This window comes from Hylobates moloch, unplaced genomic scaffold, assembly GCF_009828535.3.
Source record: "Hylobates moloch isolate HMO894 unplaced genomic scaffold, HMol_V3 SCAFFOLD_10, whole genome shotgun sequence".
NCBI lineage: Eukaryota > Metazoa > Chordata > Mammalia > Primates > Hylobatidae > Hylobates > Hylobates moloch.
The window spans coordinates 19,186,121-19,203,924 of NW_026652285.1; the positions used below are offsets into that span (position 1 = coordinate 19,186,121).

A 17,804-nucleotide genomic window follows, 5' to 3' on the forward strand; every position below is an offset into this window, starting at 1 on the left:
ACAGGCACACACCACCACACCCAGCTATTCATTTAATTTTCACGAGAATGCTGTGGGGTGGGTACTACTGTCCCCCCACTTTATAGATGAGGAGACACTCCAAAAACCCAGAGTTGCACAACTAATGAGTGTAGAGAAGAGAAAATCTGAGCCCAGGGCTGTCTCACAGCAGGGGCTGGGATTTTAACCACACTACAGTGAACTTCACTGAAAGTGTCAAGGCTTTTAACGTGCTAATCATTATCTCCACAAATAACCCCCAAGTATTAGGTTATCTTCTTAAACTGAACTCTTTCCAGTTTGCAGCTTTGGATCAGATAAGGCCTAGGGAATCAGCAAGCCAAGCTTGTTAGTAAGCCCTGTAAAGGGAGCGGAAGCAGGTCCCAGGCCGAAACCAAATTACTTCCACAGTGCACACTTGGCCTCTGGTGACTGAACTTTCTGGTACCTATTTTGGGTCTTCAGAGGCTCCTTTGCCTGCCTCTTGGTTCTCAGCTATGTCCTGGGAAACTGAGGTTATCAGAGAAGTGACTTTCAGATAAGCCAGGTGCCCCTATGGCACTGACTCCAGCCCTGGGTCTGCCCCTGTCCCTGATACCCCAGCTCCGATTGGTCCCCAAGTCCTACAGAACATTTATGAGGACCCCTATATCCAGGGCTCCCACCTTGTCCCATTCCTTATCATCTCCCACCTGAGATATTACATTCTTGATCTTAACTCCCCTGGCCTTTCTCCACCCCTGCACTCACTCATTCCATACCCCTTCCAGAATCATCCTTCAGGGTACGAAGTTATTATATCACATCCCTGCTCTAAAGCTTTCTCTGGATGCCCCACCACCCCACCATCACCATTACCCAAATATAAATCCCTAACATACTCTGCCTGGCTTTCAAAGCATCCACCCTCACCCCACCCCACCCCACTCCCCCTCCAGCCTCCTCTCTGATGTGAACACTCCACACCCGCTAGATTTGGGCACACCAGGCCAGTTTCCACACCCGTGTTGTGCCCCATCAGTTCTCTACTGTGCACTCAGCCCAGCCTTGGCTGCACAGCAGCATGCAAGCTCCTCCAGGAGGCCCACTGAGCTTGCCTCTGTTGCTTCCTCTGCACATCTGTGCATCCTCTCTCTAGTACTGCTGCGAGCTCCCCAGGTCCGGCCCCATCCTGTCTCATCTGTGGACCCTGTCAAGCCTGGTGTGCAGCTGGCGCTCAGTCAGTAGAGGTGCTGGGGGAGGGGTGCTGGCTCATACCCTGAAATCCATCCTGGTTGATGTCACCAATGCTGGCCACAGATAAGCCAAAGGCGGAGCCACTGGGGCCATGAAGAAGGAGCGAGGGGTGAGCAGGGAAGGAGGTTCCCGCCTGGTTCATGAAGACATAGACGGCACCCCCTACTTCCTCTTTCCTCTCAAAGTAGTAGGGGGCACCCACCAGGAGGTCCTGCCACCTACACAGGAGAGGAGAAGGAAATGGGAGTGTGAGGTCAGCCTCCAATATGCAGCATAGTTCTTGTTTGACAGGCGTGACTGTGCCAGGGCACAGGGCTCTGCAAATGGCTCTTCCGGCCATGGGTCATGGGTGGGAAGGACATGTGCATGGGAAGGACATGGAGATGCCAATATGACCCACCAAATAGAAGACATATGTCATGGAGACGCCATGCAGGCACAAATCAAACCCAAACAACCTACATCCACTGGAGCATGCAAATCCCAAGCAGAAACAAGCAAATGCAGGGGTCCCACAAATGCCATGTGCAGGTGCTCAGACTCCCATAAAGCCTGACTGCAAACCTCTGCAAACAACATGCAGACAGCCGCACAACTGCAAATCCTCTGCTCCCCTCGCCTAGCTTAGGTAAGCCTTCCCCCGCCCATTGCTCTCCCTGGCCCCAGAGGATGTCCCTAGATTCTCACCCATCGTTGTTCAGGTCTGCCAGGGCAATGGCGCTGCCAAAATAGGCGCCCACCTGCGAGCCCTCCAGCACCTGCCTCCTCCGCAGGTCTCCACCTGCCTCCTGGCTCAGCAAGAACACTGCGCCCATATGTCGGTGCCGTGGGGCACCTGTCACGATGGTAATGTTTTTGGGGTGCAGGATGGCGATGCCTACCTGCACCGTGTACCCTGGAATAGAGGGAAGATGTTCAACCAAGGTCCCAGTCAACTTTGTCTCTTTCTACTCTGGACCCGTCTCCCTATCCCCTCCCTTGTCCCCCACCATGATGTTCTATCCCACTATTCCAAGTAGGGCAAGAAAGTAGACTCCAGATGGCCAGCAGCCATGGCCCGTCCCAGCCCCGGTTCTGCCTGGTCACTGGACTGTGAGCATCCTGAAGGCAAGAACTTTGCATCTTGGGAGGTTGGAACAGGGCCTGGCATACAGGTGCTGGTCAATCCATGTGTGCTAGTTTAACTAAATGCCAGTAGTCACAACTGCACTCTGGCCTCACCTTTCCACCAGGGACTAAGCCCCCTTCCCCTCTATCACTCGACGGGCTACCACTACTGTACTCACCAATATAGAGGTTTCCTTGGTCCTCTGGGTCCTTGTAACTATACTCAGATAAGTCCCACTCCTTGCGCTGAATCATGTAGCTGTTTCCTTCATAGGGATTGAGGGAGGGAGAGTAGGGAGTATAAGTCACCACTGGTTTCTGGTTTCCTCTACCACGTCCAGCCCACTCCCACCCCCACCCAACAAGGATAATAATAACCCCTTTTATTGGTGAGCACTTTGCCATTTATAAATCACATCCTCTGTAACAATTCTTTTTTCCCTTTTTTTTTTGAGACAGAGTCTCGCTCTTGTTGCCCAGGCTGGAGTGCAATGGCGTGATCTTGGCTCACTGCAACCTCCGCTTCCTGGATTCATGTAATTCTCCTGCCTCAGCCTCCCGAGTAGCTGGGATTACAGGCATGTGCCAGCATGCCTGGCTAATTTTTGTATTTTCAGTAGAGACAAGGTTTCACCATGTTGGCCAGGCTGGTCTCGAACTCCTGGCCTCAAGTGATCCATCTGTCTTGGCCTCCCAAAGTGCTGGGATTACAGGTGTCAGCCACTGTGCCTGGCCTATTTTAACAATTCTTTGAGGTGAAATTATGACCCTCATTTTGCAGATAAGAAAAGCGAGGCTCGGGAGGGGAGTTGACTTGCTTATAGTCCCTTGGGGAGCTGGATGTACAGCCATGGCTAGAACTTAATCACTCGGGCTCCTGGATATTAGACGCTAGATGGCTTTCCCCACTCTCTAGACACTGAGGTCAGACTCCACACCATTATCTCTTTCTGGTCCTGACCCCAAACTCTGGCTGCCTAGCTGGACCCTGCACCCAGGGCTGCTGCTGGAGAGTATCTGTGACCAGCGGGTGGGAGGCAGGACCAGAAGAGGGGGCAGAGGCCTCAGCCTTCGGTGAGCCCAGAGCTGTGACTATGCCTGGGGCTACCTGTTGGTCAAGAGGAGATTCAAGGCTCCTCTGCCTGCTGATTCTGCAGTAAGGTTCAGTAAGGGAAAAGGGGTCACTATTGCTACAACCTGTGTGATGGAGGGAGGCAAAGAGATGGAGGGAGTATAAGCTGTCAGACACCCCCTGTGAGACCATGTGTAATGTGGTCTTTTACAAGCATGGTCTTTTACAAGAAAATACCCTGCATCCTCTAAAATGATGGTCATATATATGTCAACATGAAAAAGTGCCCATGACTTTTGATAAGAGAAAGACAGAAAGTAGCAATATTTATTTATTTAGTTTTTTGAGATAAGGTCTTGCTCTGCTGCTCAGGCTGGAGGACAGTGGCACAATCGCAGCTCACTGCAGCCTCAACCTCCTGGGCCCAAGCGATCCTCCCACCTCAGCCTCCTGAGTAGCTGGGACCATAGGTGTGTGCCACCACACCCGGCTAATTTTTAAATTTTTTGTAGAGACAGGGTCTCCCTACGTTGCCCAGGTTAGTCTTGAACTCCTGGGCTCAAGTGATCCTCCCACCTCAGTTTTCCAAAGTGTTGGGATTACAGGCATGAGCCACTGCACCTGGCGATAACTATTATTATAGTACATTGCCTACTGTACTATGTAGTGGTTGTACCAGGAGCATGTTTTATTTTTAGAATTAGTTTGTAAATGGTTAAACTGAAGTCAGATGGACCTGTATTCCAATCCAGGTTTCATAACTTTGTTGGCCTTGGGCAATTTACTTCTCTAAGTCTTAGTTTTTGTTTTTGTAAAATGGATATAATAATACTTGCCTCATAAGAGTATTTTAAGAATGATTAGGCCGGGCGCGGTGGCTCACGCCTGTAATCCCAGTACTTTGGGAGACCGAGGTGGGCGTATCATGAGGTCAGATCGAGACCATCCTGGCTAACGTGGTGAAACCTCGTCTCTACTAAAAATACAAAAAAATTAGCCGGGCATGGTGGCGGGCACCTGTAGTCCCAGCTACTTGAGAGGCTGAGGCAGGAGAATGGCGTGAACCCTGGAGGTGGAGCTTGCAGTGAGCCGAGATTGCACCACTGCACTCCAGCCTGGGTGACAGAGTGAGACTCTGTCTCAAAATAAATAAATAAATAATAAAGAATGATTGAGGCTGGGCGTGGTGACTTATGCCCATAATCCCAGCACTTTGGGAGGCCGAGGAGTGTGGATTGCTTCAGCCCAGGAGTTCAAGACTAGCCTGAGCAACATGGTGAAACTCCATCTCTACAAAAAATACAGAAATTAGCCAGGTGTAGTGGCACATGCCTGTGGTCATAGCTACTCAAGAAGCTGAGGTTGGAGGATCACCTGGGGAAGTCGAGGCTGCAGTGAGCCATGAATGTGCCACTGCACTCCAGCCTGGGTGACATAGTGAGACCCTATGTCAAAAAAACAACAAAAAAGATTGATTGACATAATATGCGTAAGGCCCCTGGCACATAGTAAGTGCTTTAAAACAGTAGAAGTCATGGTGGTTGCTGATACTGGCATGAGGTCCTGTTTCTAGTGTGGACGGTCTAGGCCAGCTGTCCCAGTGGCTAACTAGGGGTGGGTGGTCTCTGCTCTTCCTTTCTTCCCCCATGGCCCCATGGTCCCCACCTTTCCAATTGTAGGCACCGGGGGCGCCGAAGTACACAGTGTTCTGGGTGAAGCCACCGCTGGTGCCCAGCTGGCACATGCCCGTCTCCAGGTAGTCTGTGTTGCTGTTGCACATCTCGTTGTGGTAGGTCTGCCAGTCATCACTGGAGTCCAGCTCTAGGTCATTGCCTCGCACGTAGCACTTGCCCACCATGCGCCGCTGGTCTTCTGACCCCGACCACAGCACCTGGGTGTAGCGGTGGGCACAGACCTGGGGACCCCCAAAACACAGGCAGCCTTAGTCAGGCACAGGGACCTGGGTCAGCTGTCTCTTTTACCCTGTAAGCCTCTGGCTTTGCCAAACAGGAGTCAAAGGAGATCTCCTGGCTTCTCTTTCTTCTCCCAGTGATACTTAAACCTGCATCTCCTTTCCAGAATTCAGAAATCTGCTCTGAGGGTCAGGAACACTTTTTGGAAAGCTGTAAAGTGTGGATCTGAGAGTGGCTTAGAGATCTCAGCAAAGGAAAAGCAGGGAAGGATGAGAGACTGTGGGGTTCAGGCTCTTGGTCTAGAAGGGGTTAGTAACAGAGAGATTAAGGAACTTGCTGCTCTGCCGTCTCCAGATGACCCTGTCCTCTTAATGAAAGGACCATTATTAAAATAATAATTACAATGACGGTAATAATAATAGCAGCAGCTAACACTTCATGAGTGCTTCCTATATGCCAGGCACAATTCTGAGCTCCTCACATATTAAGTGTTAAGCCTGCTACTGACCCTATGGTATAGGAATGATTATTTTCCCCATTTTAGATAAACTGAGGCATGGAGAGCTCAGTAACCTGCCTAAGATCTCATATCTAGAGAGAGGCAGAGAATATTGAAACCAAGCCTGTCTCCTTCCAAAATCTGAGCTCTTAAGCACATACTGTGCTGCTTCACAGAGGGGAGAATCTATGCACAGCCTCTCTGGGTGCACTTTAGCTGCTCAGTATATATTTATTGGGCAAACTGATGGGCCAGAATAGGGTGACTTAAAACAGCCTGGAGGCAGGCAAAGTCCAGAAGTAGGCCCTAGTTCTTGTTTACTTGCTTTCTGTGGTCCCTTCTAGCTGCGTGCTCCACCAGCATGGTGCCTGAGCCTGTCTTAGTCACTGCTAAGCTTCTAGGAATAGCACAGCGTTTGGTACACGGTAGGGGCTCACCAAATATTTGTTGAATGAACAGTGAGTAAATAACTGCTAAAGGATCCAGGGTGCAGAATCACTTTAAATGGGCTCCTAGACCACAGCCATCCATAACAGGGGTCTCGAAAAGGCATTTCAGTGAACTGATGCCAACCTGGAGCTTAAAGCAGTGTTCAAAGGTGACAGAAATCACAGCAGTGATGGCTTATGGGGTGGCAAATGATTAGAAGGGGTTACAAGGGCACCTTCTGGAGTGATTTTAAGATATATCTTTGGTTATACAGGTATATACATTTGTTAAAATTCATTGAAGTTTAAAATCTGTACATTTTACTGTATGTAAACATTACATCAATTTTTTCTTCTTTTTTTTTTTTTGAGACAGGATCTGACTCTGTCACCCAGGCTGGAGTGCAGTGGCATGATCTCAGCTCACTCCAACCTCTCTCTCCAGGGTTCAAATGATGCTCCCACCTCAGCCTCCCAGGTAGCTGGGATTACAGGCGTATACCACCATGCCGGGCTAATTTATATATTTTTTGTAGAGATGGAATTTTGCCATGTTGCCCAGGTTGGTCTCAAACTCCTAGGCTCAAACGATCCTCCTGCCTCATCCCAAAGGAATGAGCCACTGAGCCCGGCCACACCAATTTTTAAAATGAGAAAAAAGCCAGGCATTGTTGCTCCTGCCTATAATCCTTGCTACTTGGGAGGCCGAGGCAGGAGGATCACTTGAGCCCAGGAGTTCAAGGCTACAGTGAGCTATGATCGTGCCACTGCACTCCAGCCTGGGTGACAGAGCCAGACCTCATCTCTAAGAGGAAAAAAAAAAAAAAAAGAAACAAAGAAACAAAAAGAAAAATGGGGCCACATATGGTGGCTCACACCTGAAATCCTAGCACTAGCACTTGGGAGGCCAAGGCGGGAGGATCACTTGAGCCCAGGAGTTTGAGACCAGCCTGGGCAACACAGTCAGACCCTGTCTCTATAAAAACTTAAAAAATTAGCTTGGGAGGCTAAGGCTGGAGGGTCGCTTGAGTCTGGGAAGTCAAGGCTGCAGTGAGCTGAGATGGCACCACTACACTCCAGCCTGGTTGAGAGATGGAGTCTTTTTTTTTTTTTTTTTTTAACATGGAGTCTCGCTCTGTCACCCAGGCTGGAATGCAGTGGTGCGATCTTGGCTCACTGCAACCTCCACCTCCCAGGTTCAAGCGATTCTCCTGCCTCAGCCTCCCAAGTAACTGGGACAACAGATGGGCACCACTGCACCTGGCTTATTTTTTATATTTTTAGTAGAGACAGGGTTTCACCATATTGGCCAGGCTGGTCTCAAACTCCTGACCTCATGATCCACCGGCCTCGGCCTCCCAAAGTGCTGGGATTACAGGCGTGAACCACCACACCCAGCTGGGAGTCTTCTATCTTGAAAGAAAGAAGAAAGAAGAGAAAGAAAAGAAAAGAGAGAGAGAGAGAGAGAGAGACAGCCTCATTCTCTCTTTGCCTGCTGCCATCAGCGTAAGATGGGACTTGCTCCTCCTTGCCTTCAACCATGATTGTGAGGCTTCCCCTGCCATGTGGAACTATCAAGGCAAGAGAAAAACCTGACATCAAAGCAACACATTCTAAGACTGAGTTTATGTGCCTATCTGGATACTGATAATTCATGTCTGAAGAAAGTATAAGTATTGCATTCTCTTGGTCACAGTAATTGTTTCAGAGAGGAGTACCTGAAACAGTCAGAGCTAACGAGTTGTAGTCAGATATCTACTGGGACTATAGAACTTGAAGGTCAAAGAAGATAAAGCTGAAGTTGTTGCATTCATCTTGGCACCACGAAAAGAATGCCTATCAAAGAATGGAGGCAACACGAAGAACACAGAGTTAAGTGCTTCAGATAAATCACATCCTGGTGGCATCCTGTGAGCACCAGGTGCAAGGCAAGCCTTAACCAGAACTCTTCTGTGTGTGAAGCAATAAAATCAAAATCCTTTTGGAATATAACAACAACAAAAAGAGACAGAGAGAGAAAAAAATGCGGGCGAAATGTCTATCTGGTACTCAGAAATGGAGAACTCAGTGGCTGGCACTAACTATAGAATGTGGGCAGGAGGTGACACATTTGATTAGCCCCCAGACCAGCGCTGGGTGAGCCGGGGTCAGCAGGGCTGGGCCTCTTCCGACAGTCAGCCTCCCAGGAAGGATTGCCAGCCAGCGCTGAGCCGCCTGGGGCCCTCTCTGCCCTTTCTCCTCGTTGCAGTTCCCTCGGCTCCCTCGGCTTGTTCCCACGAAGGCTGAGCACCCAGTGTAGGCATGGGGAGGAAGTGGATGAATCAGAGAACTCAGGCCGTGCGGGGCTTTGGGAGAGCACAGGATACTCACCCCCTCCCCAGGAGTGCAGGGAGCGAGGGACACACAGCCACAGGAAGGGACATGTGTGCAGGCCCCAGCACACACGCGCCGTGGACCCCCTGCTGCCTTCTTCTTTCCTCCCAGCTCTGGAGATGAGGGGAGAGCCGGGTAGAGGTGGAGGAGCCGACGCTGAGCACCCACTTACCAGAACTCTGCCTGCAGGGCCCTGGCTGGCCACAGTCACTCCAAGCCACATGTCCTCAATAATGTGATGGCCAGGGTCACCTGTGGGCACCGGAAGGATCATGAATCAGAGCACCTCACTCATACTTCAGTGCCCAAAGCCTCCAGAGGGCAGGGGTGGGTCCCACTTGGGCCCTCCACCCACAGGGCAGCCCTCCCAACTCCCCTTCTCCAGTTCGTCATTATTCTGAGCTCTACCAATCCCATCCAGCCCCACTCTCCTCTAGGGCACTCTCTTCCCAGCTGGACAAGAAGCAACTAGAAGCCATGTGAGCAAGCCTTCTATCTCCTCCAGGCCATTCTCTCTGCGGTACCCCCCTGCTAGACCTCTGACCCGGCACCCCTCCCCAGCCCCTTCCCCTCACTTTTCACTGTGATGTTCATCCGCTCACAGTCGTCCTTGTGGGCAGTGAGTGGGCACAGGTACACAGCACCAGTCCGGTTGGTGTAGCCATCGGGCACAGCGAGCTCCCGGGGGGCACCAGCCAGGAGCCTGGGGATAGGGAGGGAGGTGGGTCCGGGTTCAGACTCCCCAAGCCCCACTTCCAACAACTTGTTATTTATTCAACATACATTTACAGATTCTTGGTGCCAGGAGGCCCCCAGCTCCTGCCCTCCAGAAGTGCCTAGCATAGGGGAAGGCAGGCAAGGAAAAAAGACACTAGAAGGAAGTGCCCCGGGAGTAGGAAGCAGGGAGCACAGCAGCCCAGGCTCAGGGCTGAGGAGGCAGTGACGGAGGCCAGCAGAAGAGGTGACCTAATCTGAGTCTGAGAACAATGACCAGGGTTCTCCAGGTGAAGAAGGGGAGGAAGAGCACTTGGACAAAGGCACGCATGTGCAGGGCCAGGAAGCAAGAGCCAGCAGGGTGATTCAGAGACCTGCAAGGCCCTCAGCATAGCTGGAGTCCAGGAGCCTCCGGGGAGGCACACAAAGGCAGGCTGGGAAGGGCCTTAGGGGAACCACAGAGGGATTTTAGGCAGGGGCATGACATGGCCAGATCTCGGTTTTGGAAGGAATGGTTTGGCCTTTGAAATGAAGGTAGACCAGAAGAGAGCAAGATGAGGAATCCTGGCAGAAAGTTCAAATTCTGGGGGGTCAGAGGGGAGAACTTTGGGGACTGGGTTGTCAGAATGCTGGGTTTTTCCTCCTGAAGCCATCTGGGGACTCAGATCTTGGAGACCTGGGCCCCTAAGTGACCTGGGTGATGTCCAACATCCTTCCCCTGTGACCTTAAGACAGGCACACAGGTAGGGGTTGGGATGAGTACCTGACACTTTGGACAATGTGGCCCCAGAGCAGAGTTCCCGGTGAGTGGGCGGCAGGTGGGGAGGGAAAGGGCTCTTGCCTTGCCCCCAGCCTGCCCAGAATCCATCTTTGGGGATGCCGACAGCAAGTTCCTACAAGGATGCTTAGGACCCTGGCAACCCGTCCCATACCAGAGGGGTGGCTGGAGCAGGGAGAGGCAGGGGTTGGCCCTGAAATACCATCTTAGAGGACAAGCCTTGGGCCATCAGAAACCCCGGGGATCTTTGTTAAAAAGATAGATTCCTCTGCCCACAACACACCATCTGGTGGAATCTGGTGCACCCCAGTTTGAGAACTCAGTTTTGCCAGACTTTCTTCTCCCCGCATCACCTCCCTGCTGCCTCTTAATGTTCTGCCAGGAGCCCCAGCTCAATCCTGATGGCCCTGGCCTTCTCGGGTGGCAGGCACCTCCCAGGTGCCCCACCATCTGGCCCCAGCAACTCTATCACTCTACAGCTCCCAGCTCAGAACTTGGGCTCTGGGCCTCCTGCCAGTCTGGAAGTGCCAAGCAACAGCCACGCCTGTAGCTCCTGCCTGGGACCTGTGAATGTGGGCTGCAGGGAGTGGGCAGGGCAGGGCCTGGGCATGCCGGGGCCTGGGGTGTCTCCACCCACTGGGAGTCAGGAATGTACTGCCTGCGGGTGCTGGGAAGGGGGTGGGACCTTGCCTATACTTCAAGACTACAGCTCAGACCTCACCCTGGGGAAGTGTTCCTGGGAGAAGGGGTGAAGCTTCCTGGCCACGGAGGCTGGCAGGGGGCCAGGGTGGCAGCCAGGCCTGGAGAGTCACTTCTGTCTGGGCTGGGAAGGCCTCGATGAGTCCACTGCCTGACCACCCATGGACGTCCGCTCTCTGGCGTGCCTGACAGATTAGAGAACGGAGCCACAGCCTGCGGGAAAGGAGCATCTCAGCCTGAGAACCCACGGACCTGGGTCTAGGGTTTGTTCTGCCTGAAGGGGCAATTTCCTTTCCTTCTCTGAGCCCTGAGTGCCTCATCTGTAAAATGGGGGCAGCCCCTCTCCTGCTGACCTCCAGGGTTGCTGGAGGAACAAATAGGTCTATTCTACAAAAAGGTGTTCTGATATGAAGCCATAGCTAATGTGAGCATTGTTGTTCTGATTTGTTGTGGCATCAGGACTGGCCTAGCATGACCCCAGCCCTCCCTCCAGGGACCCAGGAATTTCTTTTTTTCTTTTTTTTTGAGACAGGGTCTTGCTCTCTCACCCAGGCTGGAGTGCAGTGGCACAATCTCGGCTCACTGCAACCTCCACCTCCTGGGGTCAAGTGATTCTCCTGACTCAGCCTCCCAAGTAGCTGGGATTACAGGCACGCACCACCACGCCCAGCTGATTTTTGTATTTTTACTAGAGATGGGGTTTCGCCATGCTGGCCAGGCTGATGTCAAACTCCTGACCTCAGGTGATCCACACGCCTTGGCCTCCCAAAGTACTGGGATTACAAGCGTGAGCCACCGTGCCTGGCTGGACCCAGGAATTTCTGCCCTGGCATGTTAGGGAACCTGGAGCAGGGAGAAAAGAAGAGACTCCTTTGGTGGTTTAGAGAGAACAGGGGGGAGACATAGGAACAGTTCTATAGCTTGAGGATACCAGGTGATCACTGGGGTCGGGATGGGAGTGCTGGCAGCTAGAGTCACTCTACAGCAGGGGCTCAGATCTGGCTGGAGGTGGAGGTTGGGAATTTTCTACAGTGACACTAAGGGGTCTGGGCCTCAGTGGGAGGCGGGGCCTTGGGCACGCCTGTAATGGAAGTGTTGCCCCCTTGTTGCTGCTGCTGCCCTGCCCATGTTGTCATACAGGAGGCAGCTGAGCAGAAGGGTCTCCATGCCCTCCCAGCCCCCTCAACTCAGCCAGGAAGGGGCTAAGGGACCCCCTCCTCTGAACTTCCCGAGGTACTGAGTAGGCAGAGCTGGGCACGCCTCTCAATTAGATTGAAATACTTCCGCTTACCACCAATACCCTCTTGCCTGTTGCCTGGAACCAGCCTTATACCTACTGATAGAGGGCAGGGCAGGGCCAGTGCCCTAATCCCAGCCCTACATCCCAGGCCCCTCCCTCCTCAGAGATTCCAGAGTGAGCCCCCCTTCCCCCCCCCAGAGTATTTTTAGCTTCCACTTGGCCCACTCAGAGGCCCTTTAAGGCCCTCTGGCTCCCAGCCCAGGATCCAATGGGTCTACAGCCAGAGGCCTGCACATGGATGGGGGAAGGCGGGTGTGCAGAGGGTGGTTCCAGCTTCCTCCAGTCACACACACCCAGGTGTGTGCGGAGGGGGTTGGAGAATCCTGAAGGTGAGAGGGACCTTACTGGTATGCAAATGAAATGCAAATTAGTATGCAAATGAGCGATTCTGCTAGCCACCTGCTTTTGGGTCTGGTCCAGATCGCAAAATCCAAAAGCTGACCCCTTCCAGAGCAGTACTGAACCCATCCCCTCAGCTGCAGCCAGAAGGAGGAAGACTGGGTGGAGGGAGGCCTAGATGGAGCTCTTAGAGCAAGGAAGATAGGAGATGGGACTGCCCCTCTCCTGGAGTCAGGCTGGACTGGGGGGAGCAGAGACCCCCAGCCCCCCAGATGGAGTGGGATGGGTGAAGTGACTACTCAAGGGCTTTCCAACAGCTGCCTCCTCACCCTCCCATTGGCTCCAGCCAAACAGCCCCTCTTGGCCTCTGTGGAGCCCCTTGAGCTCCAAGTTCCAAAAAAGCCCTTCCTTATCCCTGCCCTATCACTCCCCTTGGGGCAGTTCAAAGCTAATGGAACAGCCAAGGAGAAAGCAGAAGAATGAAAGAAGGGCGCAGCACAGTACCCAGGAGAATTTAGGGTACCAGGTTGGCTCACCTCAAACAGGAGAAGGCCCCTGGGGACACTGGGGTGGGTAATGCTCAGAGAAGCAGCCTGTAAGATTCACCTTCCCAGATTCTGTCACCTCAGGGAGGCACTTGGTGGCTCCACGGGAGGATTCCAGAGGGGGCCAAAGGATCTAGTACTCAGGCCAACATGGCAGGGCCTCACTCCTTGGGTACCTAGCCTCCTGTGTTCCCCTCCTACCCCCGGCCAGGAGGCAGGTGGGGAGGGTGCCTGCTCCACCTCTGAGCCCCAGAGAAGGGGTGGGGGCAGCTCCGGGATGCCTGGATCCCAGCTCTATGCCAGCCTTGCTGCCCGAATTAGCCATCTCCCCAGAGGCTGCTCCTGCGGTAGCTGAAACTGCAGCCCTGCACATCTTTCCCTACTCTTCCTTTGCTGCCCACCCAGCCCCCTCTCCCCACTGGTGACTCAGCCCTAGAACCAGAGCAACAAGCTAAAGGGAGAGAGAGAATGAGAAAGCACAGGAAAAAGAGCGCTGGCTAAGCCTCAGATAAAAAAAAGAACAAAGCTATTTTTCTCAGTTCTTCTCCCTTTCCTTGGCTCTTCAGTATTTTTCCTATATTTGACCCCCGAGGGCATTCTAAGTGTCATCTAACCTCAATCTCTCTCACTGCAAAGGGGATCATCTTCCTTCTTTGTTTACTTCTGACCAAGCCCCCTTCACTGCTGCTTTTTCTACAAGATCAGGCTTCCCCTACTCCTGCCCAGCTGAAAGCGTCTTGGCCTAGAATGGTCACTGGGTAGAGCCAGAGAAAAAAGATACTACACGAGCAGGCCTTCTGCCTCCAGCCATAGCTGCTGTGCCCATTTCTGCTGGTACGAGCCTTGGAGCCTAGGTACCCGCTCTGCCCAGGGAAACATGATGTTAGGAGAGCATGGCAGGTGAGCCTGGCTCCTGCGTACCTCAGGCATGACCTCATTTCTAGGAGCCACCCTGCCTTGGGCTTCCCAGATACCCTCATTTCCAAGCAAAAGTGAAAGAGAGAGAAGGACCGGCAGTATCCCCGTAGGCCCACAGGGTCAGGCCAGACCCGAATGCCTGGATTCCCAGGAGGGAATGTCAGTGCAGGTGCTGGAGCAGAGAGGGTGTCAGTAACCACCTCCCAGAGAACAGTCCCTGTCCCTCCAAGGAACCCCTCATGCATCTTGCCAAGAAGCCCAGAGCACCTTGGTCCTCTGCCTGCTCCTTACCCCTCATTTCCACAGACTAGGAGACTGGGCCCTGGGTTAGGGCAAGTCCCCTATGTTGTGGGCCAGGAACCCCAGTCCAGAGATGAAGGTGATGGGGCAGCAAAGAGGGTCCCACCTCTGGGTTTCTAACCGTTTCTGAGGGCTTCTGAATGGAGAACATGAAAACTGCGCTCTCCCCTCCTCCCACCCCCAGGGCAGTGGACAAATACTATGATTTGGGGTACACTTTCAGGGAGTCCCTGCATTCCTTGAAAACCTTCTACGAACCCCAGTTTAAGAGCCTGTCCAAGACCATGAACCATCCCACTTTTCCAAAGAGACTTTCAGGCTAACAGAATATGAGGCTGCAGCTCGTCTTACTAGTTAGTTCCTCTGAGTTGTGCACTCAGGCAGCTGTTTGCATCTGGCTACACAGCTGGCTGCAGCTAAGCCCAGCTGGTTCTCCCAAATGGCCAAGGGGTCGAATTTAGTGAGATGAAGAGAAGGGCCAAGACACAGAACCACCCTTAGGAAAGACTGAGGATACTCAAGGGAGAGAACTGCCCCTCAGAGGTTCATTAGCTTTAGAACCTTCTGGGCTCTTGGCAGGCTGAATGTCAGCTTCAGCTTCCCAGATAGAAAAGTAGAACCCTTTTGCTCAGCCACCCTGGGCGGGGCCCATGGGTAATGAGGGTGCATCCAGGTTCTGGTCTCAGCGCAAGAGCCTTCAGGTGCTCCTTGGAGAAAGGCACATGTGCAGAGGATTGTACGCACTTTATCTTGTTACAGCCCCACTAACATCCCAGAAGGCATGCTGTTCCCCTCCCTCCAACATGTGCGGAAATTCAGGTTCAGGTATTGGTAACAGATCTGAGACAGGACACTGGCCATGGGACCTCCAAGCCTCTTCTCCCTCTACTATATCAAGTTGCCTCTCACAGGCCAGCAGCAGTGGGAAAGAGCACTAGATCTAGGTACAACCCCTTTTGGGGGAAACCTGGCCCAGGGAGGGGAAATATCTTGCTCAAGGTCACCAGGCAAAAAGGAGAGGGGTTGCGGAATCATTATTGACTCTTTCTTTCCAGTCTGATCCCTTTACCTATGTTATCTTCTATCATGCAGATTTGGCATTGAAAGTCTGACAATCTTTTTCTCGGTTAAGGCAGAAAGAGCTGATGTAGAAACTTGTGCTCATGGTGGCTCGGGATCTCCAAAAGATAGAGGGTTGGCTAAGGCCAGGTGGCAGCTGCTGGGGCCAGGCTGGGAAGGGTGTGGTAGCCCTAGCCTCTGCAAGAGCAAGATGGAGTTGAGGTTAAGTGCAGGTAGGTAGGCTGGGTCAGGAGGGCAGAACCAAGGCCGGGGCAGAGTTTGGACTTTGGACATTCTAAACTTCCTCAAGCTCTGCAGGCCCCAGCCAGAGCAGGGAGAGATTCCAGTGTACCCTGGATGTGACCATGTCTTCTTGTTCAGTGGGGTCAGAGGCCAGGTGGGGGCAGAGGCTAGGTGGGGGCAGATGCCTGGCAGATCACCCAGCCCAAAGAGGTGGATGGTACCTGCTTAACCTGTCCTAACCACCGTCCCTCTTTGGACAGCTTCACCTCCCCCAACCGCCAACCTCGGCACGCTCTGAGGCCACGACAGAGAGACCTCTGAAGCCTGGACATGCTCCTGGGCATGAGGGCATCTGGTGGAGTGAGGGGGACCGAGGTTGCTGGGTGCAACCTCCTCCTCCTTCCTCCCCTGTGCATAGCTCTTCCCCTCCTCCTTGCAGCTGTTGGGGAAGGAGAACAGAAGAAAGAGAAAAACACTGTTTCCCTCTTCAAACCAAAACAAACACACTCAGGGTTGAAGATCCAACACGAATCTGTGGAATGCAGGGAAGATGTCTGCGGGGAGAGTGCCACTGCTTGCGGGTGGGCAGGAGGAAACCCAGCCAGAGTTGGGACAAGTCCTCCTCTCTCTTTCACTGCCCTTATCCTCAAGGCGTCAGAGGGAGCGTATGGACAGCTCCAAACGCCCAGACTCACCCATCACCTCACCCTCCATCCGCCAAGCCAGCGGTTGAGAAGGCCATCCAGTCTGGCTCTGCAGAGGGTGTGGCTGGCGTGGCCGCAGACTACCAGCGAGGTGCTTAAATGTACATGCTCATTTTTCCCCCAAGCGTAGGGGAAGGGGGGAGTCAGCTGGGTGTTTATCTTGCAGTTTACCCCAGCTCCTAGCCCTGGAGAGAAGAGGCTAGTGCTGGGTACTCGGTTCACAGAATGGGAGAGGACTCAGCCACCAGGACCCCACTTCCGCTCTCATGAGAGATCTAAAGGGCGGAGGGGTGGCGTCCAGACAGGTTCTGGCCCCGTCAGCACTTGCCAATGATTACTGCCCGACCCCACACCCAATCCTCCACTTCCCGCCAACCCCCAGCAGCCAGAGGGCCGCCCCTTAATCCTGGCTCCCAAGGGCCAGCTGCCCTGGGCTCCGACTCCGCTCCGGACCCGCATCCCGCGCACGCACACTCTCGCTCCCACCCCACACCCTCCAGCTTCACTTACAGGTAGCGCTGCTGCCGCTCTGTCTGCCGATGGAGGGCGACCGAGTAGCCGAAGAGGCTGCCCGGGTTCCCGGCCTCCTTCACTACCAGGAATCGGGTATCCAGGTTGAAGGCGGAGACGACGCAGTCGCCGGCCGCCACCATCAAGGCGAGCGCACAGAGCATCAGGCGTGGGGCGCGGGGCGCGCGGCTGGGGCGGGGGCCCATGGCTGCGAGCGGGAGCGGGGTCCCGGCGAGAGCGCGTGAGGGCGCGGAGCTGGGCGTGAGGACCTGTTCACCTGCTCCCGGCGCCGCCGGAGGACACTGGAACCCGCCGGCCGCTGCGCTCCGTAGTGCTGATCGGTTTCGTGCCCCCAGCCCCAGCCAGTTTCTCAGCTGCGCTCTCGGATCCCCTCCTAAAATCCGTGGGTCTATCTTCCCGCCTCCCCAGCGGCCGGGTCGCCGCCGTCCCTGCCCCGGGCAACCGGCCCCCAGCTTGTCCCGGCCGCGCCCCCTTGGCCGCGCTGTGGCCTTCGATCCCGGCTCCGCGGCGGATCTGGCAAGCGCACCGGTCGACCGCAAGGAGGACAGGAGGGAGGGGTCCCCCGGCGCGCGCCCCGCCTCCCCACGCCCAGTCCCGCACCTCCCCACCTTGCGCGCCCAGCCCGGACTGCGCTTTCCTTCCGGGGAAAGAGAAAAAGGTCCCGGCTCGGCCGCCGCCTCTTAAAGGGGCAGCACCGCCCCTCCCTCCTCATCCTCCCTACCCCAGCTCCGCCTTCTCCCCCAAACACCTGTCGGCAACCCCCAAAGGCTTAGATTTCCCCTCCCCGTCCCTCGCTTCTCCGAGAAAGCGTCGCCTCGGGAGCAAGGTGGATGTGACGGGCGGGGCCGAGGGTGGGATTTGTCTGGCCGCTTTCCTGCGGCTGCTGCTGCTGCTGAAAAGGCCAGCCCGGCTGGAGAGACCTGGCATTGGCGCATCTGGGAACCGACGTCCGCGCGCGGCTGGCTGGAATGCTGGTCTCGCCTCCGCAGCGCTGTGAGTCCCCAAGAAGTGGCTGGCGGTCTCTGGGAGTTCTTCCTCGCACCCAG

At 54.1% G+C, this 17,804-nt stretch overlaps 1 protein-coding gene across 2 annotated transcripts in view; it reads right to left on the reverse strand.

Moving 5' to 3' along the window:
* The window catches only part of ITGA3 (integrin subunit alpha 3), a 33,763-nt gene extending 16,364 nt beyond the window's left edge, over window positions 1-17,399 (reverse strand). Inside the window, exons 1-7 of one of the 2 annotated variants that reach the window (XM_032163286.2) lie at window positions 16,738-17,399; window positions 9,204-9,331; window positions 8,801-8,880; window positions 5,081-5,330; window positions 2,523-2,609; window positions 1,924-2,131; window positions 1,258-1,454 (exon numbers count right to left, since the gene is read on the reverse strand). In XM_032163286.2, the coding sequence (XP_032019177.1) occupies window positions 1,258-1,454; window positions 1,924-2,131; window positions 2,523-2,609; window positions 5,081-5,330; window positions 8,801-8,880; window positions 9,204-9,331; window positions 16,738-16,943 (1,156 nt within the window). In that variant the 5' untranslated portion in view covers window positions 16,944-17,399. The remainder of the gene's footprint in view (window positions 1-1,257; window positions 1,455-1,923; window positions 2,132-2,522; window positions 2,610-5,080; window positions 5,331-8,800; window positions 8,881-9,203; window positions 9,332-16,737) is intronic. The other variant, XM_032163287.2, reaches the window with a different exon arrangement.
* Window positions 17,400-17,804: the final 405 nt, after the last annotated feature.